Below are 22,788 nucleotides of genomic sequence, written 5' to 3'. Positions count from 1 at the left end.
TACCACCAAAATAAAACTTTATCTGTCTCAAAAAAATGCTAAAAAATTCATATGGCTACAGTGTTGCATGACCGCGCAATTGTCATTTAAAGTGTGATAGCACTGAAAGCTGAAAATTGGCCTGGACAGGAAGGGGGTGAAAGTGTCCGGACTGGAAGTGGATAATTGCTGTGTGCGTCCCTCTGTCATGGTGATTGGTGATTGACACCAAGACAGAAAATGAAGACCAATGGGACACAGGCAGCAAAAAATATAACCTGACCTAGGGGTTCTGTTCCTTCCCTACTGTATCTAAAACAAAACAAAAAAACAAACTGGTTTTACATACACTTTAAGGTGACCTTGTGGCTATAGAAAACGTTTTAATACCTTACCTTTGCCTTTCCTACTGCCACTGATGCTGAGGTAAACTAACGCTCCTGGGAGTGTTAATCTCCTGGTTCCCCCGCAGCTCTCATTCGTTCCTTCCTTCGCATTTCACCCATTACAGGATACAATAGTGACACACAGGTCAGCAGGAGGAACCAATGAGCGCTGCAGGGGGACCCAGTATCTCAGCAGAAGATTTCTAGGGATCAGAGCAGCATTTGGTGGTGTGGCCAGCGGAAAAGATGAATTTGTCCTGTGCACAAGAGATATGACTTGCTTTAAAACTTTCTATGACAGGGTCAATTTACAGGGCTGTGTGTTTCTATGGAAGCACACAGTGTATGGAGAGACCGCTCTAGTCCCTGCATGCAATGGTGGCTCCATAGGATGTTGCAAGAGAAAGGAGCCTCCCTGAAACAGAAAACCTTGGGCAGCAGTCATGGTACCAGCTTTAACTGGAACAAAGGCAAGGATTAAAACCCTCGGCAATAAAGTGTATGTAAACCCTAACCATGGACTTCTCTTAGTTGCTGATTGTTGGTCTGTATATTTTACCTTTTGAAAGTGTTTTTGTGTATGATAATTCAAAAAGTATTGTTCTATTGATACCTTTGAATGGCTAGCTCCTTCTTAGGGTATTTCTTTATAATTTTATTTTACCGCTAAAGCTTTTGCTGCAACAAAACTGTTTGCCTTCTCTGCCTGTGGAATAAACTGACTGGCAATAGAGCAGAAATCTGAGATCCATACATATTTGAAAACTCATCAGATCTCAATGGGGAAAATTTCCTGCTGGATATCTATACTGATATGGACGGGGTAATGTGTCAGGAACGTAAAAATAATCAACCTACAGGGGACTGAAGACACCCCGAAAATCAAAGTGAAAAAATGATGCAGCAGACTTGTCCATTTTGCTGAAATGTCATTGCAGCAACTCAAAATGGTCCTCAGTAGTTTGTATGGCCCCCACGTGCTTGTATGCATGCCTGACAACGTTGGGGGAGGCTCCTAATGAGACCACGGATGGTGTCCTGGGGTATTTCCTCCCAGATCTGGACCAGGGCATCACTGAACCCCTGGACAGTCTGAGATGCAACCTGGCGACGGTGGATGGACCGAAACATAATATCCCAGAGGTGTTCTATTGGATTTAGGTCAGGCGGGCGTGGGGGCCATTCAATGGTATAAATTCCTTCATCCTCCAGGAACTGCCTGCATACTCTCGGCACATGAGGCCGGGCATTGTCGTGTACCAGGAGGAACCCAGGACCCACTGCACCAGTGTAGGGTCTGACAATGGGTCCAAGGACTTCATCCCAATACCTAATGACAGTCAGGGTGCCATTGTCTAGCCTGTAGAGGTCTGTGCGTCCCTCCATGGATATGCCTTCCGTAGACAATCACTGACCCACCACCAAAACGGTCATGCTGAACGATGTTACAGGCAGCAGAACATTCTCCACGGCTTCTCCAGACCCTTTCACGTCTGTCACATGTGCTCAGGGTGAACCTGCTCTCATCTGTGAAAAGCACAGGGCGCCAGTGGTGGACCTGCCAATTCTGGTGCTCAATGACAAATGCCAATAGAGCTCTATGGTGCCGGGCAGTGATCACAGGGCCCACTAGAGGACGTCGGGCCCTCAGGCCACCCTCATGAAGTCTGTTTCTAATTGGTCAGAGACATTCACACCAGTGGTCTGCTGGAGGTCATTTTGTGGGGCTCTGGCAGTGCTCATCCTGTTCCTCCTTGCACAAAGGAGCAGATGCCGGTCCTGCTGATGGGTTAAGGACCTTCTACGACCCTGTCCAGCTCTCCTAGAGTAACTGCCTGTCTCCCGGAATCTCCTCCATGCTCTGGAGACTGTGCTGGGAGACACAGCAAACCTTCTGGCAGTGGCACGTATTGATGTGCCATCCTGGAGGAGCCAAATACAAAACTAGTGAAAAACAGAAAAGAGGAGTAGGTAAAAAATGTCAGTGGCCTCCACCTGTAAAACCATTCCTGTTTTGGGGGTCATCTCATTGTTACCCATCTAGTGCACCTGTTGTTAATTTCATTAACACCAAAGCAGCTGAAACTGATTAACAACCCCCTCTGCTACTTAACTGACCAGATCAATATCCCAGGACTTTCATTGACTCGATGCTATACTCTGATTAAAAAAAATGTTCCTTTAATTTTTTTTGAGGTGTGTGTATACACACACACGCTCACCGGCCACATTATTAGATACACCTGGTTAATTGCACAAATCGCTAATCAGCCAATCGCATGGGAGCAACTCAATGCATTTAGGCATCTAGACGTGAAGATGACTTGCTTAAGTTCAAACCGAGTATCAGAATGGGGAAGAAAGGGGATTTAAGTGACTTTGAAGGTGGCATGGTTGTTGGTGCCAGACTGGCTGGTCTGAGTATTTAAAAAACTGATCTACTTGCATTTTCATGCACAACCATTTCTAGGGTTTACAGAGAATGGTCCAAAAAAAGAAAATATCCAGTGAACTGCAGTTGAGTGAAGGAAAATGCTTTGATGTCAGAGGAGAATGGGCAAACTGGTTCGTGAAGATAGAAAGGCAGCAGTAACTCAACCACTCATTACAACCAAGGTATGCAGAAAACCATCTCAGAACACACAACACGTCAAACCTTGAAGCAGATGGGCTACAGCAGCAGAAGACCACACCGGGTGCCACTTCTGTCAGCTAAGAACAGGAAACGGAAGCTACAATTCACACAGGCTCATAAAAATTGTAAAATAGAAGATTGGAAAAATGTTGCTTGGTCTGATGAGTCTTGATTTCCCTAGAGATGGTTGTTGATAAAAATCCCAGTAGATCAGCAACCACCCTGCTACTTAAACTCCAGCAGGCCACTGGTGTGAATGTCTCTGACCAATCAGAAACCGACTTCATGAGGGTGGCCTGAGGGCTTGATGTCCTCTTGTGGGCCCTGTGCTCACTGCCCGGCACCATAGAGCTCGATTGGTATTTGCCATTGAACACCAGAATTGGCAGGTCCACCACTGGCACCCTGTGCTTTTCACAGATGAGAGCAGGTTCACCCTGAGCACATGTGACAGACGTGAAAGGGTCTGGAGAAGCCGTGGAGAATGTTATGCTGCCTGTAACATCGTTCAGCATGACCAAGTCACTTAAATCCCTTTTCTTCCCTATGCTGATGCTTGGTTTGAACTTCAGCAAGTTGTCTTCACCACGTCTAGATGCTTACATACATTGAGTTGCTGCCATTTGATTGGTCAACTAGCAATTTGTGTTACCAAGCAATTGATCAGGTGTATGCAATAAAGTGTCCAGTGAGTGTATATACATATTTTTTCAGTTACATTTTATAAGAGATAACCCTGATGTGAACGTACAGGTTCTCTCCCATTTCTCAGTGTACCCTGGACACCCCCATGCCCGGGGGAGCACAGCACTGGGAATCCCCCATATGCTTCCTCTAGCAATGGTTTAGGATTGCCAGAAGTGTATAATGAGTTAGAGGAATGAAAAAGATGGCAAGTTATCAGCAGGCACCTTGTGAAGCCTGTTTCACAGGGATGGGGAAGGATAATGTGAAATATTTGTTTTAAAATATTTGCACAAACACAAGAACGGTGAAGTACAGAGGGTGGGTGGTTGAGCCTTTGCCTAGGGCAATCCGTGAGAATCCAACTGTCACTTTTAATGCTGGTTAGAAAATGAAAGTAACCACTTGACAGCGCTGTGACCCAAGGGTTGTATTTTGCATGTGGGCTTTATGACTTGTTCACACCAGCCTGCATGCTATGTGAGCTGGCGAGTGTTGTATGGGAGCAACGTGATGATTCGTAAAACACGTATTGTTTACTTTTTTTTTCTTCAGTTAAAATCAACCTTGCTCAACAGACATGGTGCACACCAGGGGCGGACTGACAACTCATGGGGCCCCCGGGCAATAGGGGATCATGGGGCCCCTGTGTCCTTGCCCAAACTCAAAAAAGCCTATGAAAAAGGTACCAGGGGCATCTCATGGGGCCCCCTACTGACCCCGGGCCCTCGGGCAGTGCCCGAGTTTCCAAATGGTCAGTCCGCCCCTGGTGCACACAAGCCATTTATACAATACAGTCAGATATGAAACATTTTCAGGACTCGGATCCTGAATGTGAACCTATGAATATGCAGGATGAGTGTTTCCAGCTCCCACCTTTGCACTTTTCAGAGAGAAATTAAACAAGTTCTCTTACTAGCCCTTTCCTGTACCTACATGCCACGGCCCCCCTGTTCACCTCTTGCAGCTCCAAAAAGAAAGCCCCCCCGTACAAGCTCTGTATCTGACTTGGGTAAGGACCCGTGTGACCATGTTTGGCTCTGGTGATTGGCTGCTCTGACCATCATGTGTTGCATAGTCAGGGTGAAGAGGTATGTTGCACCATACCCACAAGTACTCATTACTTACAAAGGCTCCAGCTGTCATACAGGGCGGTAGGGGAGCACAGACAAAGTGGAAGGTTTAGTAAGGGGTCAAAACTAGATGTTTGATTAGTAAAGTTGGCACAGTTATAATTAAACCCTTACATATACCCAATCTTAGACTGTAAGCTCCCAGGATCAGGCCCTCCTATCCCTCTTGTATTGAACTGTATTGTTGCTGTATTGTCTCCCGTTATATTGTAAAGCGCTGAGCAAACTGTTGGCGCTATATAAATCCTGTATAATAATAATGAAGTGACTGGCCTCAGGTGATACACAAAGATGAAATGAAACAAATCCTTCGACGTATGTTGTACTTATTTATCTACAGCGTTTGGTCCCCTACATCTATTCAAAGTGCAGAATTTACACATGATCTCTGAGCTGTGAAAAGCAGGGGGTGGGGAGCTGAAGTTACATCAGTGAGAGCTCTGGGAGCTGATTGGAGGGAAGGGACACACCCCCTTCACACAGGAGCAGAGCTGAGGCTGTCAATCACAGGCTGTGCCCTCCCTTGCCACTATTTTTCTCTTGGTGTCAGGAAACCTCATCAGAAGTGACTTATGCTGATAGCAGAGATGTGACTCAGGCTGGCAGCAGCAGAAATGGCACTTAGGGGTTGATATACTAAAACTAGAGAATACAAAATCTGGTGCAGCTGTGCATGGTAGCCAATCAGTTTCTAACTTCAGCTTGTTTGATTAAGCTTTCACAAAAATACCTGGAGGCTGATTGGTTTCTATTTAGAACTGCACCAGATTTTGCATTCTCCAGTTTTAGTAAATCAACCTCTTAGTGCTCTGGATTGAGACAAGCTATAGAGGGATATACTTTGCTCATATTTCAAGTCTGAGGTTTACAACCACTTTTAGGCTTCATGCACACTAGCATTTTTTTTTTTTTTTGAAGCTAAAAAAACTCTGTAAAAAATGCTGGTTACAAAAACGCTGGTAATAGCATTTAATAGCGTTTTAGTAGCGTTCAGGAGCGTTTGCGTTTTATTAGTGTTTTTACAGTACATGTAGAGGAAAAAAATTAAAAAGCTAGAAATAAGCTGCAAAGAGCGTTTTAGTAGCATTTAGTGGGGTTTTTTTCTGTTAGAAAAATGCTCCAAAAAACTCTACAAATACAACTTTTTTCTGCTCCTAGACGCTGAAGCTCAAAAAAATAATAGCCTAAAGTAGTGTGCATAGACATAAAGGAGAACACTATTTAGCTTCTAGGAGCAGAAGAAAAAATGCTAAGAACAGCCTCTAGGAGCTTAAAAAATGATAGTGTGCATGGAGCCTAAGCATGAATATTCAGAGCCCTGCATAACCCATTGTAACTGGTGCTCTTTAACCACTTTCCATCCACCCTATAGCAGTTTTACTACTACAGGGCAGCATTCCTGTGCAAAATCACGTAAACAAACGTCATTTTGCACTCCCGCCACAGGAGGTCTTCAGCTGTGAACTGTCACAGCACAAAACGATCTGCAAGCCCCGGTGAGGAGTTGCTCGTTGGCACCTGCAGATCGTCAGTCAAGAAGCAAGAACAGATCTATGGCTATGTTTACATAACCATAGCACTTGTGACTGTGGAAAGTCATGAATTGTTTCTCTCTGTATAGCTGAGAACACGATTCATCACTCCCCATAATAAAAGCACCTCCCAGGGGCGGACTGACCATTTGGAAACTTGGGCACTGCCCGAGGGCCCGGGGTCAGTAGGGGGCCCCATGAGATGCCCCTGGTACCTTTTTCATAGGCTTGTTTGAGTCTGGGCAAGGATACAGGGGCCCCATGATCCCCTATTGCCTGGTGCCCCCATGAGTTATCAGTCCGCCCCTGGCACCTCCTATTGTACATTAAGCACATAGCTAGGCACACAGTTAACCCTTTGATCACCCCATATGGTAACCCCTTCCCACCCAGTGTCATTAGTACAGCGCAGTGTATATTTTTAGCACTGATCACTGTATTTATGTCACTGGTTACCACAAAGTGTCAGTTAGTGTAGAAATGTCAGCTACAACATAGCGGTCCCGCTATAAGTTGTTGATTGCCGCTATTAATAGTATAAAAAAAATTTATTCCAGTATATGTCCCATAGTTTGTAGACGCCATAGCTTTTGCGCAAACTAATCAAAATACACATATTGAAATTTTTTTTACAAAAAATAAGTAGCAGAATACATTTTGGCATAACTTTATGAAGAAATTTGAAATAGAAAATAAAAAATACTGTTTTTTTTTTTTTCTTCAAAATTGTCGGCCTATAAGTTGCTGCCATTACTAGTATAACCAAAAAAAATAAGAGAAATTTATAGCACAAAAAGTAAAAAATGTAGAAGTGATCAAATACCACTGAAAGAAAGCTCTATTTATGGGAAAAAAGGACATAAACTTCATTTGGGTGCAGCGTTGCATGACCGCGCAATTGTCGGTTAAAGTTACGCGGCACCGTATCGCAAAAAATATCCTGGTCAGGAAGGGGGGTGAATCCTCTGGAGGGCAAGGGGTTAAATACCAGCAAAAGAAAGCTCCATTTATGTGAAACAATGCTAACAATGTCATATGGGTACAGTGTTGGATAACTGAGTGTTGATCATTCAAAGTGTGAGCTGAAAATTGGCCTGGTCAGGAAGGGGGGTAAATCCTCTGGAGGCCAAGCAGTTAATGTTTTCTGAAACTTTTCAACTTTGGATTGCCTTAGCAGCTCATGGATCGATTTTACAAGTTTTAGTATCATGATCAAGAAGATCCTTTTTCTGTGTCGGAGAAGACCTTTTTATTTCATTGCCATTTTTTGACTAATTCCACACCATCTGATGGCTCGTTTGATCTCATCGATCAGCTTTCTAGCTGCATGTATTGCTGTCGTAGATGTTGTGTGTTCTCATGTAAATGTATCCTCTGCCCTACAGACTTTGTCTCTCTTCCCTCCCCGGATACTGAAGATATTGGAATTTGCTGGCTTCTCTGGAGACAAGGTTGGTGTTCAACTCCATTGTGTATGCAGATACTACATGTTATATACCGTATTTGCCGGGGTATAAGACGACCCCCTACTTTTCCTGCTAAAATGTAGTGTTTGGGCTATACTCGCCGTATAAAACTACCCCTCTTCCAATGCACACCAGTGGGAAGAATCGTGCCCCATCATCGGTGTCAGTGGGAGGAATAGTGCCCCATCATTGGTATCAGTGGCAGGAATAGTGCCCCATCATTGGTGTCAGTGGCAGGAATAGTGCCCCATCATTGGTATCAGTGGCAGGAATAGTGCCCCATCATTGGTGTCAGTGGCAGGAATAGTGCCCCATCATTGGTGTCAGTGGGAAAAATAGTGCCCCATCATTGGTATCAGTGGCAGGAATAGTGCCCCATCATTGGTGTCAGTGGCAGGAATAGTGCCCCATCATTGGTATCAGTGGCAGGAATAGTGCCCCATCATTGGTGTCAGTGGCAGGAATAGTGCCCCATCATTGGTGTCAGTGGCAGGAATAGTGCCCCATCATTGGTGTCAGTGGCAGGAATAGTGCCCCATCATTGGTGTCAGTGGCAGGAATAGTGCCCCATCATTGGTATCAGTGGCAGGAATAGTGCCCCATCATTGGTATCAGTGGCAGGAATAGTGCCCCATCATTGGTATCAGTGGCAGGAATAGTGCCCCATCATTGGTATCAGTGGCAGGAATAGTGCCCCATCATTAGTATCAGTGGGGGGAATAGTGCCCCATCATAATATCAGTGGGGGGAATAGTGCCCCATCATTGGTGTCAGTATGAGGAATAGTGCCCTATCATTAGTATCAGTGGGGGGAATAGTGTCCCAACATTGGTGTCAGTGAGAGGAATAGTGCTCCATCATTGGTATCAGTGACACCAATGATGGGGCACTATTCCTCCCACTGACACCAATTACACTTGCTGACCCTGTTCTAGTATGGTGCTGCTGCAGCCAGCATATGTGGTTGCAGCAGCACCTCTACACTGAACACTTACCTGCTGCTCCTGCACTCGATTTTTGGGGGGCCGCTCGGCTCCGCCCCCTCGCCGGTGATTGGCCGCCTGTGTGCCTTTCCTGAGCTACAGTTCTGGCGGCCAATCACCGGTGAGGAGGCGGAGCCGAGCAGCCGCGCGAACATCCAGTGGCCGAACTGAAGGAGCAGCCACGCTTCCTGGACCGGATCGTCGTGGGACCGGAGCCAGGTAAGAAACAGCCCCTGCCCACCCCTGTACTTAGTGTCCCTTCCGTTGGGGGGGGGGGGGGGGGGGGGCGGCGGCGGCGGCACCACGCCACCCCCCTAAAAAGTGTCAGTATGCCGGATACCGGCGTATAAGACGACCCCCGACTTTTGAGAAGATTTTCAAGGGGTAAACATTCGTCTTATACGCCAGAAAATACGGTACATACTAACTTTCTAGATTCTTTTTTTTTTTTTTTCTATTCAGACTGCTTGCTATTGGGCACCGGCACTTTTCATAATTGAAGTGTGGGAGCCCACTTTGCTGTATCCCAACATCTGGTGTGCCTGATATTTGTTCCAGGCCAATGGCCCACTGAGGCCTCATTCACACTAGCAGCATTGGCCAATGCAAAAACAAGGCAAGGTTTTATTTTTTACGGCTTCAGTTCATGCCAATGCTCTGTGTTGGTATGTGCTGAAAAAAATGACGTAGATATGTGGCATCTTTGCACAGTTCGTTCCAATGTGCTACAGTATGTAGCAGTTAGTCGGTTTTTTTTCTTTTTGAATCGTGTAAATGAGGGTTATAGCCCGTGTCATTTTTTTTTGCCATCTCTGTCCATTGAGGAGATTTCACTTCCTGTCCCATAGCCAAAAACAGAAGTGAGAAGAAATTCCCTCAATAGTGAGGATATATACAAATCATTTGGTGCAAACCTAAAATGTAAAAACTATGGAAGAAATAATATAAAACTAGCAGTTGAGCAGACAATTAGAAGTCCATATCATTTGGAAAGTCCATGATCAATAAAAAGCACACAGTTGGATGTCCACCAAGAGACTAGAATGTATCCCTGTAAAATGAGGGAATCCCTGGTTCTCCAAAATTAGTGCCCTCATTGGAAGATTTCAACTCTATTCTCGTTCTGTTGGCAACCTAAAATTAGGGGATATTTTTCACTTTCGATGATAAGGGTAAACAGGACAAATACAGATGGTGAGTCTCCCTAACCACAAAAAAACCCCTCAAAAACCTGACAGGTATTGTAATCCCTCTATACTCTAGTCTAATAAACTTTTAAAATGTTTTGCCTTTAAAATGACACTAAACACACACTGTTTAATCCACATGTTCCCTTCTCTTTCTGTATATGGATGGGACTGTAATCATTTTAATTAAAAAAAAAAAAAAAAAAAAAGAGGTACATTTTTTCTAATCGATATAAAGCGGTCACATGATCCAGCTCTTTCCCAGCCTGTCTGCAGGGAAACAGTGGCAGGAGGAGAGTCTAGCCCACACTTGCTGGTCACATGTTCAAAATAAAAAAAAAAATGGAATAGAGAGTAAAAAAATAAACTATTTAATATCCATACATTGTTTTAAATTGTCATACAAATATATGTTTAAAATCTAATCTTTAAAATTTTTTTTGACAATACCACGTTATGGGCGGATTTCTGCCAGTCACAGGGTGTCACACCCCTCCAGCCTGTGTCTTAGAATAAGAGGGAGGTAAAGCCTCCATCAATCAAGATGTAATATCCCACTCCCATTGTGTTTAGCTGATTAGTGGGCATGGAGATAGAGGGAGGGAGTGGTCTGTCATTTACCACTCTGTATACACCCACATGTGTGACTCTAGTCACATGGATTGCTCAGATGTGATAGGGAGGAAATGCTCAGCATACAAAATCACTGAAAACTGAGCATGTGCACTAGCTATCAACACTGCTCTGCAAAATCCCTAACTGCAGTGGGGACATGGACAGAATGGGGAGACCGAACAGCAGAATCAACCAGGTTTTTTGCAGAATACAGAAAATGAATCCCCTAGTGACTGAGTGAGTATGAACAGAATGTAATACAGAATTTGATAGTTTATTATGATGTGGGTTTAGTGCTACTTTAATTATACTTTAAAAGGAAGAAAAAAAAATTGTCATACAAATATGTTTAAAATCTTTTCTTTATTATTTTTGTGGCAATACCACAGTATGGGCGGATTTCTGCCAGTCACAGGATGTCGCACCCCTCCAGCCTGTGTCTTAGAATAAGAGGGAGGTAAAGCCTCCATCAATCAAGATGTAATATCCCACTCCCATTGTGTTTAGCTGGTTAGTGGGCATGTAGAAAGAGGGAGGGAGTGGTCTGTCACTCTGTATAGTCTCTATAGACTCTATAGTCACATGGGCTGCTCAGATGTTCGGAAACCGAACAGCAGAATCAACCAGGTTTTTTGCAGAATACAGAAAATGAATCCCCTAGTGACTGAGTATGAACAGAATGTAATACAGAATTTGATAGTTTTTTTATGATGTGGGTTTAGTAATACTTTTATTATACTTTAGAAGGAAGAAAAAAAAATTTGCCATACAAATATATATTTAAAATCTATTTTTTTTACTTTAACCGCCTCCCGCCCGCCATATAGTACAATGACGGACGCAAGGCGGTTCTCTCGTTCTGGGAGGACGTCATATGACGTCCTTCCATTCTAATCGCACATGTGTGGCTCCGGGAGCACGCGGCGATCGGCGGTGCGCTGTGTCCCTCGGACACAGCGGATCACCAATCAACGGAACGAGCCGAAGATGTCTGCTCAGTCATGTGATCAGCTGTGTCCAATCACATGACCACACGATGGTATGTAAATAGGGAAATGCCGGTTATCGGCATTTCTCTCCTCACGAGCTGTCACGCTGACAGAGGAGAGGAGAGTCGTAATCGGCATCCCTCAGAGGGGACATCTACACTGATGATCAGTGTACCCTGATGATCTGTGTAGCCCCAGCAGTGCCACTTGTCAGTGCTCATCCATGCCACCTGCCAGTGCCACATCAATGCCACATTTCAGTGCCTACCAGTGCACATTAATGCCGCATATCAGTGCCTATCTGAGCTGCCTTTCAGTGCCACCTATCAATGCCAGTCAGCGCTGCCAATCAGTGCTGCCTATCAGTGCCAGTCAGTGCTGCCTATCAGTGCCAGTCAGTGCTGCCTATCAGTGCCAGTCAGTGCTGCCTATCAGTGCCAGTCAGTGCCGCCTATTTTGTGTGCATCAGTGCTGCCTATCAGTGCCATATATGAGTGCTGCCTTTCAGTGCCCATCAGTGATGCCTGTCAATGCCCATCAGTGCCACCTACCAGTGCCTCCTCAGTGCCACCTATCAGTGTCCATCAGTGCAGCCTCGATAGCGCACATCAGTGAAGGAGAAAAATCACTTATTTACAAAATTTTATAACAAAAACTAAAAAAAAATATTTTTTTTTCAAAATTTTCAGTGGTTTTTGGTTTAAAAAAACAAAAACCCAGAGATGATTAAATACCACCAAAATAAAGCTTTATCTGTCACAAAAAAATGATAAAAATTTCATAGGGGTACAGTGTTGCATGACCGCGCAATTGTCATTCAAAGTGCAACAGCGCTGACAGCTGGAAATTGGCCTGAGCTGGAAGGGGGTAGAAGTACCCTGTAGGCAAGGGGTTAAAGGGAAGAAAAAAAACTAAAGGAAAATATCAGGCAATGTGTTTTAACCAATAGCGTGACCGCACACATCCACACTGGCACACATGCGTTATGTGCACAATAATATATGCTGTGTAATGTGGATGAGCCCTAAAGTGTGGAGGATTTATAAAAATGTAATTGACAGAATTACAATGGAAAACACAAAATAACGCTGTATATTTACACCCCTTTCAAGTCGGTATTTAGTGGTTGCACTTTTGGAAGCAATTACAGCCCAATAGGTCTAGATCTATAGGCTTTTTTTTCCCATTGTGGACAGAGTAAGGGAGGGTTATAACCCCTGTCCGTTTTATTTTTTGCCAGCTGTGTCTTATTGGGGAGGTTTCCTTTCACCTGTCCCATAGGAGGGATTTTTTTTCTCACTTTCGGTTTTGGCTAAGTAAGAGAATTCCTCGGGGAACCCCAGGTCATAAGAACTAGAATCCCCATTGGAAAATGTGCCCTCTATTACTCTTCTGGGAACAACCCAAAATATGGGGTTTCTGTTACTTTCACGATGATGGTTAACAGGACTAATAGGCTGAATCTCCTTAACGGGGGGGGGGGGGGCACAGACAGCAATAGTATCCTAACAGGTGTCCAAATCCAGGGCTTGACAAATTTGCTTTGAACTTAGGAGCTAGCTAAAAAAGCTAGGAGTCAGTTTTTTGTAGCATAGCGTGGGTTGTTTGCTCCCGGGACTTGTACCCACCAACCAATCAGGAGCTAGAGATCTGATGATCTGAATCGGGGGTCTCCAATCTTTCTAACAAAGGGCCAGTTGAAAGTCATTCAGACTCTAGAGGGACTGGACTGTGGCCAGTGGAAGTAGAAAATTCCCCATCATTGGCATAGCAGAAGAAATAGTACCCCATTGTTGGTGTCGGTGGGAGGAAGAGTACCCCATTGTTGGTGTCAGTGGGAGGAAGAGTACCCCATTGTTGGTGTCGGTGGGAGGAAGAGTACCCCATTGTTGGTGTCGGTGGGAGGAAGAGTACCCCATTGTTGGTGTCGGTGGGAGGAAGTGTACCCCATTGTTGGTGTCGGTGGGAGGAAGTGTACCCCATTGTTGGTGTCGGTGGGAGGAAGTGTACCCCATTGTTGGTGTCGGTGGGAGGAAGTGTACCCCATTGTTGGTGTCGGTGGGAGGAAGTGTACCCCATTGTTGGTGTCGGTGGGAGGAAGTGTACCCCATTGTTGGTGTCGGTGGGAGGAAGTGTACCCCATTGTTGGTGTCGGTGGGAGGAAGTGTACCCCATTGTTGGTGTCGGTGGGAGGAAGTGTACCCCATTGTTGGTGTCGGTGGGAGGAAGTGTACCCCATTGTTGGTGTCGGTGGGAGGAAGTGTACCCCATTGTTGGTGTCGGTGGGAGGAAGTGTACCCCATTGTTGGTGTCGGTGGGAGGAAGTGTACCCCATTGTTGGTGTCGGTGGGAGGAAGTGTACCCCATTGTTGGTGTCGGTGGGAGGAAGTGTACCCCATTGTTGGTGTCGGTGGGAGGAAGTGTACCCCATTGTTGGTGTCGGTGGGAGGAAGTGTACCCCATTGTTGGTGTCGGTGGGAGGAAGTGTACCCCATTGTTGGTGTCGGTGGGAGGAAGTGTACCCCATTGTTGGTGTCGGTGGGAGGAAGTGTACCCCATTGTTGGTGTCGGTGGAAGGAAAAGTACCCCATTGTTGGTGTCGGTGGAAGGAAAAGTACCCCATTGTTGGTGGGAGGAAGAGTACCCCATTGTTGGTGTCGGTGGGTTGAAGAGTACCCCATTGTTGGTGTCGGTGGGTTGAAGAGTACCCCATTGTTGGTGTCGGTGGGTTGAAGAGTACCTCATTGTTGGTGTCGGTGGGTTGAAGAGTACCCCATTGTTGGTGTCGGTGGGTTGAAGAGTACCCCATTGTTGGTGTCGGTGGTAGGAAGAGTACCCCATTGGTGGTGGTAGGAAGAGTACCCCATTGTTGGTGTCGGTGGGAGGAAGAGTCCTTGTAGTGTACTAAGGGCCAGATAAAGGCAAGCAAAGGGCCATATTTGGAGACCCCTGATCAGGACAAAAGCTGACAAAATGAAAGTAATGACTTAATCTTTAAAATTTCGATACTGCACTGATAACTTGGTGGGTACAAATCAGGAGTTAGTGATTTAGATCTTGATGTTATGCGATGGACAAACTTCTCTCCCATTGTGATGTGAGGGGCATTAAAGTCAAACCGGCACTTTTTAGTTTATATAATAAAACAACGAATTTCAAGGAGTGGAAATTGCATTTATTTTTTTAACATACTCCCCTGCTACATTTATACACTTATCCCTGCTAATGTGTGGAAAGCTTTGGCATAGAAAGATTTGTAAGTACACCTGAACCATTCTAGGACAGGCTTCTTCACTTCGTCGTCATTGTGTTCACTGTTCCTACAGAAAGATTCATGTGCAATTTCACATCAGGTTATGTGTAGATTATCCAGGATCAGGCGTTCCATGCGTTGAATGTTCCCAGGAATGACTGCTGTGCACAGCCATCCTTGAAACGTTTGCACCATTCAAATGTCTTACTGCGGCTGAGCGTCTCATCACCGTACTGTGCTTGATATCTTCTGTAGATATCCGCTGGTTTTACGCCTTCATTCACAAGATCGACACTAACACTGTTGTCCGCCATCTTGATTAACCCCCCTGGCGGTATTCCTGAGTGTAGCTCGGGATAAACTTTCAGTACCAGAAGCGGTAACCTCGAGCTACACTCGGGAATACCCTGCAGTGTTGCTCTGGGATCCCTCCAGCACTTTCCTTGTCCTGCGCTCCCGCGATATCCCCCCCTGCAGCGTCCCTGGCCATCTCCTCTGGCCGATGCCGGCATCCGTCTTCAGGGTTCCGTTCCCTGCGAGCGTCGGGACGTACGGGGGACAGAACTGGCGGGAAATTCAAAAATGTAAAAATTTTACATTCATTCAATACACTAAAATCTGATAGTATTCCATTCCTGTATCAAACCATTTCACATACATTTTGTCCCGAGTGCTTTGTCCGGCGCCCTGCCTGCATTTTTACTGTTCTTTCTGCCTGGAAACTGAGAAACGTCCATGGCGTCCAAAAAGCGTCCCTTTAGGTCAAAAGCGGTTTTAGACCGGCTAGAGAACAGCGATAGTAAATCAGAACCACTTGCAGAATTGAGTGATAATGATTCGTGGGGAAATTCCTCATCAGACACTGAAAATGATTCTGCGACTTTTCTCAGCAATGTGAGAACTTGGCGCTCTATTTCACATTTCAGTGTTTTTGGTTTGATTATATTATTGAATTAAATTTATTATTATATTATATTTTTCATGATTATTATATTATAATTTATGATTTTGTGTTTCAAATTTTAACATACCCGGGATGTTTACTAGACTCTTGTTCGGACAGATTTCAGTTATTCCTAAAAATTACAGGCCTACGATAAAAAAACAACATATTTCCATTGAAAACAATGTACCGCTTTGAGCACAGAAATACTGACATAATCAGACTGCTAGGGAGGTTAATGGTCTCTGGAGTGACCTGCGACATGTATGCCGCCTATCAGTAATAGGACACACTTGCCACTTACTACTCCGTGTAGCACCGCCACACTAGCATCCCTTTTTATACTTGTACAATTAAAAGTTCCTGTTTGACTTGAATGCCCCTCATATAATAAAATGTATCCAAGTGACTTTTAAAGAGATGTATGTTGGTTGATTTCATGTTTATCATCCAGTACCTCGGAAGTCACGTTTTTCCTTTTTGGTACTTGATGCACTTTATGGGATGTTGGTACATGAAGATGAATTCTTGATATCCTCCATATATTATTTTTTATACGTTTCCAGAAGAGTATACATAACCTCACTGTATTGGTTCACATGAAATTCTGACAGAAGCTGAACTCTAGGCAAACAACTATACACAAAGGGGAAAAAAAAACCCAAAATTAAATATACAAGAAATTAAAAAAATGAAATATAAGTATCAAGCGTAGGTGAGCGGTGGAACTATAAAGCAGCTAGCGCCAAGGTATAGGTAACAACTCCTTATGGATAAATATATAGCAAGTGCAGCGCTAAAATAAGTGAATGATATTATAGTGAAAATAAAGTGCAAAGAAAATCTGACATATAGCTTAAAAAAAAAAATTGATCAGCAGAACAGTCAAGTGCAGCATATAAAAATCAAATATAAAAAAATGTTCAATAAATGTGAAACAGTAAAGTGCAGCATAAAAGTACAGAATATATAAAGTCCATAAAATATCAGTGGAGTAAGAACCATAAATTATATATTCTCACTTTTATGCTGCACTTTATGGTTTCATATTTATTGAATGATTTATTGAGCATTTTCTATGTTTGATTTTTATATGCTGCACTTGACTGTTCTGCTGATCATTTTTTTTTCCCGCTGTATGCTTGATTGACTTTGCACTTTACAGTTTCACATTTATTGAATGATTTATTGAACATTTTTTATATTTGATTTTTATATGCTGCACATTTTGTTTGTTTTCCGCTGTATGTCTGATTGACTTTGCACTTTATTTTCACTATAATATCAAACAAAGTCAATTTGACATATAGCGAAAAACAAACAAAATGTGCAGCATATAAAAATCAAATATAAAAAATGTTCAATAAATCATTCAATAAATGTGAAACTGTAAAGTGCAAAGTCAATCAGACATACAGCGGAAAAAAAAAATTGATCAGCAGAGCAGTCAAGTGCAGAATATAAAAATCAAATATAAAAAAATGTTCAGTAAATCATTCAATAAATGTGAAACAGTAAAGTGCAGCATAAAAGTGAGAATATATAATTTACAGTTGTTACTCCACTGATATTTTATGGACTTTATATATTCTCACTTTTATGCTGCACTTTACTGTTTCACATTTATTGAATGATTTACTGAACATTTTTTTATATTTGATTTTTATATACTGCACTTGACTGTTCCGCTAATCAATTTTTTTTCCGCTATATGTCAGATTGACTTTGCACTTTATTTTCACTATAATATCATTCACTTATTTTAGCGCTGCACTTGCTATATATTTAAAAAAATTAAATATCGACTACCTGCCTTCGGTTAAGCAATCTTGCCTGGTCTGGGCCGCCATCAGATTTGGCAATGATGGGACAACAGCACCTTCTGTTCTCTTCTATTGTAAACCATTTCATTAGTGGCACTGAACAAGAGGTCTGATTGGTCCACAGTGCTGCTGTTCCCTCTCCCAGTCTGTGTGCTGCAGTACATGGCATACAGGTTTTCCTTTTTTTTTTAATTACTAAAAACTGCATTCATTGTTTGGGTTTCTTGTTAGCTGTTTGGATGTCAACTTTAAAGGGAAACTCTACTAAGAGCAATTCAGGAGCATTCATTCCTGGCCTTTAGTGCAGCTGGAGACTTTTTTTTGGGGGGGGGGGGGTAGCATTATAAATGTGTTGATTTAATGTCACATGTTGGATGACTTTTTTTTTTTTTTTCTTTTTAGCCATTTTAGCCTTTTGTGATATTTGTGCACAGCTGAAGACTTTTTTTTGGGAGTAGCATTATAAATGTGTTAATTCAATATCACTTGTCGGATGACTTTTTTTTTTCTTTTTAGCCATTTCAGCCTTTGGTGATATTTGTGCATTCACCCCCGCAAATGTTATTTATACCCTTTAGAGCTTTTGATTAGAAGTTTTCATGATGCCAATTTGTTGCTTTGATTTTACTCCTCAGGAATACGGGCTGAGCCAGCTCCACGAAGGTGCCGCATCCTATAACCTGCGTTCCTTGTTGTGTAGTATGTTGCTGCTCTGCTACTACACCTTCCTGAGCTTCATCCTTGGTGAGACATGCCATAGCCATATGCACTCTTCAGTTTTAATAAATTTCCCCCTTTAATAGTATTGTATCGACCGTAAGATGTATTCCAAAGAGAGTAGAAGAAAAATATGTATCTTATGATATTACAGTTCTCAGAATATTGTATCCTCTCCAGAACTATAAAACACTTTATTTCAGGTACTTCTATAGCGCCATCAATTTATGCAGCACTTTGGGAAAAAAAAACCTGTTTACTATGCTTCAGTTATGAATGAAGACAGTGATCTGTACCAATCACTCATTGTGTTGTTCATTCTGGAAAGGAAGGGGCTGGTAAATGTGACCTATTTACTGGACAACCCCCCCCCCCCCTGCATCCTAAGGGATCCTATTGTGTGACTGAAACTGCTGGTGGGAAGGAGAAGAGGGAAGCCAGCAGCACTGTGGGGGCACACAGGGGGATTTGGACAGTAGGAGGAAATGTATGGTGCACAAGGAGGATGATGGGTGTGGTGGGTACAGTTACTGGAACTGATCCCCTGTATGTTTCTCTGCAGCAGCTGAAAGCCAGTTGGTTGGAGAGAAGCCAGCTTTCAGCTGCAGCAGGGAAACATACGGGGGATCGGTTCCAGTGCCAATTACCCTCCCTGCCCACATTTGCTTCACCCAGCTGCCTGGGCCCCCTGATGGCTTGGGCCCTGTACAGGACAGGTGATGCCCCCTTATCCACGGCCCTGACTATTTCACTAACTAGAGTGAAATGTTTGCAGGCATGCCATTTATTTATTATTGTATTTATTTTAGGTACTTATATTAGCGCCATCAATTTACACAGCGCTTTACATATATATTGTACATTCACATCAGTCCCTAACCCTCAAGGGGTGTACAATGTAAAGTTCATAACTTACATTCATACATACACATACTAGGGACAATGTAGACAGGAGCCAATTCACCTACCAGCATTTCTTTGGAGTGTGGGAGGAAACTGGAGTACCCGGAGGAAACCCACGCAGGCACAGGGAGAACATGCAAACTCCAGGCAGGTGGTGCCGTGGCTGGGATTCGAACCAACGACCCTAGTACTGCCAGGCGGAAGTGCTAACCATTTAGCCGCTGTGCTGCCCTGAAACACTTAAAACACTTAAACCAATGACCACTGTGAGATGAAGAACACACTAACATTTGCTTCTCCTCTGTGTTACGTTTTCAGGAACTGGAGAGGAAGATGTCACAGAAGCTGATTCACTTCTTCAACCTTACCTCAGCCAATACCCCAAGGTGAGCAGAGATCACCCCCGTGCAGATATCAGACAGAAACTGAGTGAGGTCAGTGCACTGGAGCAGGATATTTGCAGAAGCTGGGGCTTTTTTTTTCTCAGGATGAACATGACCGGTCTTCTAGATCGGTGGTAAAGTGTCTGATCATCAGCAGGCTATTTCCTTCTTACATTTTCAAACCTGAACTAGAAAAATGAAAACTGAAACTTAAATAATTTTTATGAGCAACACTCACAGTAGCTTGGAACCCAATATCTTTGTTATGAGCACCGCTTTCCTCCAGGTTTATAGGATAGCCCTGTTTTAGGAGAAATAAGTGTGATTCAGCCTTTAGTGGCTGACCATTGTATGGTACCTGATAGTGGTCACAGCGTAATATGTTTGTGTGGATTCTCTCTAGTAGTCATCTAGTTGGTAGAAGGAACTTCTTCAGAGACCAGCTATATAAAACAAGTGACCACTGTAAAGATTGTAAATTGACCAGTAAAATAGGATGTATGGCCATCTAACTAATGGGTACCAGCCAATCGTTTTATCAGTGTATGGTCAGCTTAACGTGTCCTAACCTTTGTTGTCCTCAGGCTGCCTTCTCTTAGTCTCTCAGGCTATATCCCTGGTTACCCTCTCCTTGCCTTTCCTGGTTGCCCCCTGTTGCCTTTTCTGGTTTCCTCCCTGTTGCTATTCCTGATTGCCCTCCTTCCCTTGTCCCTCACTTTCTGTTATCCTCCCAAGTTGCTAATGCCCCCCCCCCCACATTGCCTTCCCTGGTTGCTCCTATGCTGCCTTCCCTGGGTGACCTCCAAGCTGCCTTCCCTGGTTACCTTCCTTGGTTGCCCCTCATTTGCCCCCCCATTGCCTTTCCTGATTGCCCCCCCTTTGCCTTCCCTTGCCCCCCCCCATTGCCCTTCCTGGTTGCCCTTATGCTGCATTCCCTGGATGGACCCCCAAGCTGCCTTTCCTGGTTTCTCCCGTTGTATTTCTTGGTTGCCCCCCCCTTGTTGTATTTCTCGGTTGCCCCCCCCTTGTATTTCTTGCCCCCCCCTTTGCCTTTCTTAGTTGCCCCCTCATTGCTTTTCTTGGTTCCCCCCCCCCCCCCCCGTTGCCTTTCTTGGTTGCCCTCCCCATTGCATTTGTTGTTTGCCCCCCATTGACTTTCTTTGTTGCTTACCCCCTCCTGTTGCCTTTCTTGGTTGCCCCCGCCCTCCTGTTGCCTTTCTTGGTTGCCCCGCCCTCCTGTTGCCTTTCTTGGTTGCCCCCGCCCTCCTGTTGCCTTTCTTGGTTGCCCCCGCCCTCCTGTTGCCTTTCTTGGTTGCCCCCGCCCTCCTGTTGCCTTTCTTGGTTGCCCCCGCCCTCCTGTTGCCTTTCTTGGTTGCCCCCGCCCTCCTGTTGCCTTTCTTGGTTGCCCCCGCCCTCCTGTTGCCTTTCTTGGTTGCCCCCGCCCTCCTGTTGCTTTTCTTGGTTGCCCCCGCCCTCCTGTTGCTTTTCTTGGTTGCCCCCGCCCTCCTGTTGCCTTTCTTGGTTGCCCCCGCCCTCCTGTTGCCTTTCTTGGTTGCCCCCGCCCTCCTGTTGCTTTTCTTGGTTGCCCCCGCCCTCCTGTTGCTTTTCTTGGTTGCCCCCGCCCTCCTGTTGCCTTTCTTGGTTGCCCCCGCCCTCCTGTTGCCTTTCTTGGTTGCCCCCGCCCTCCTGTTGCTTTTCTTGGTTGCCCCCGCCCTCCTGTTGCTTTTCTTGGTTGCCCCCGCCCTCCTGTTGCCTTTCTTGGTTGCCCCTGCCCTCCTGTTGCCTTTCTTGGTTGCCACCGCCCTCCTGTTGCCTTTCTTGGTTGCCCCCGCCCTCCTGTTGCCTTTCTTGGTTGCTCCCCTCCCGTTGCCTTTCTTGGTTGCCCCCCTCCCGTTGCCTTTCTTGGTTGCCCCCCTCCCGTTGCCTTTCTTGGTTGCCCCCCTCCCGTTGCCTTTCTTGGTTGCCCCCCTCCCGTTGCCTTTCTTGGTTGCCCCCCTCCCGTTGCCTTTCTTGGTTGCCCCCCTCCCGTTGCCTTTCTTGGTTGCCCCCCTCCCGTTGCCTTTCTTGGTTGCCTCCCTCCCGTTGCCTTTCTTGGTTGCCCCCCTCCCGTTGCCTTTCTTGGTTGCCCCCCTCCCGTTGCCTTTCTTGGTTGCCCCCCTCCCGTTGCCTTTCTTGGTTGCCCCCCTCCCGTTGCCTTTCTTGGTTGCCCCCCCCTTGTTGCCTTTCTTGGTTGCCCCCCCTGTTGCCTTCCCTGGGTGGCCTTCAGGCTGCCTCCCCTGGTTGCCCCACTGTTGCCTTCCTTGGTTGCCTTCCTGTTGCCCTCCATTATCTCATCTTGTCTTCTTCACAGGGCGCGATCTTCTTATTCTTTGCCGGAAGAATAGAGGAAATTAAAGGCAATATTGATGAGGTAAGAGACCTGAGGAAATCTCCTACATCTTGTCCGTTGTGCACAGCTCACCTTACTCCTTTCTCACTGACAGGCCATCCACTGGTTTGAAGCCGGCTGTTCAGCTCAGCAGTCCTGGAAGCAGTTCCATCACATGTGCTACTGGGAGCTGATGTGGTGCTATGCCTATAAGGGGATGTGGAAGGTGGCTTACTTCTATGCAGATCTTCTGAGTAAAGAAAACCGCTGGTCCAAGGTAATGACAACAACCTCTTAATCCGCTCATCTGATGTGCTGAGCCCAACTCCCAGCTCTGTAATTTCCTCCTCTGGGTTTTTTTTTTTAGTTCTGTATGTAATGTTCTATTATGGAGTTGATCAAGCCACGGGCAAGCAATATGTAACATTGCACAATTGTCACACTTAACAGCTGCTGTTTCCTTCCCGTTAACTACTACCTATAATGTGTGTCATCCTTCTCTGCCCCAGGCTATGTATGTGTATATGAAGGCAGCTTTTCTCAGTATGCTACCCATGGATGAGCCTCGACCATTTGGAGAGAGCGAGATAGAATTGTTCAGGTAAGGAACGGTCAGTCCACTATTCGTGGCAGTCTGAGTAATATGATTGAATGTCCTCTGACTCTTCTCTGCAGACAAGTACCTACATTGAAACAGAAAATAGCAGGAAAATCGCCACCCACAGAAAAGTTTGCCAACAGAAAGGCGAGAAGATTCCAGGCCAAGGACCCTATTCCGTTACCACTTCCCGCACTGGTATGTGACTGGT

The 22,788-nt window shown here is 44.9% G+C and overlaps 1 protein-coding gene across 1 annotated transcript in view; it reads left to right on the top strand.

Moving 5' to 3' along the window:
- The window catches only part of LOC149439392 (tetratricopeptide repeat protein 39A-like), a 77,255-nt gene that overhangs the window by 42,417 nt on the left and 12,050 nt on the right, over positions 1-22,788 (top strand). The window contains exons 8-14 of the mRNA XM_089659089.1: positions 7,735-7,800; positions 18,244-18,352; positions 19,547-19,614; positions 21,962-22,021; positions 22,095-22,256; positions 22,489-22,580; positions 22,655-22,775. Coding sequence (XP_089515215.1) covers positions 7,735-7,800; positions 18,244-18,352; positions 19,547-19,614; positions 21,962-22,021; positions 22,095-22,256; positions 22,489-22,580; positions 22,655-22,775 — 678 coding nt within the window. The remainder of the gene's footprint in view (positions 1-7,734; positions 7,801-18,243; positions 18,353-19,546; positions 19,615-21,961; positions 22,022-22,094; positions 22,257-22,488; positions 22,581-22,654; positions 22,776-22,788) is intronic.

The sequence above is a fragment of the Staurois parvus genome, unplaced genomic scaffold (genome assembly GCF_062004578.1).
Source record: "Staurois parvus isolate SC_StPar_1 unplaced genomic scaffold, SC_StPar_1.0 ptg001131l, whole genome shotgun sequence".
Taxonomy (NCBI): Eukaryota; Metazoa; Chordata; class Amphibia; order Anura; family Ranidae; genus Staurois; species Staurois parvus.
The sequence above is the reverse complement of the archived record's forward strand: the minus strand, read 5'-3'. Positions and strand labels throughout refer to the sequence as shown.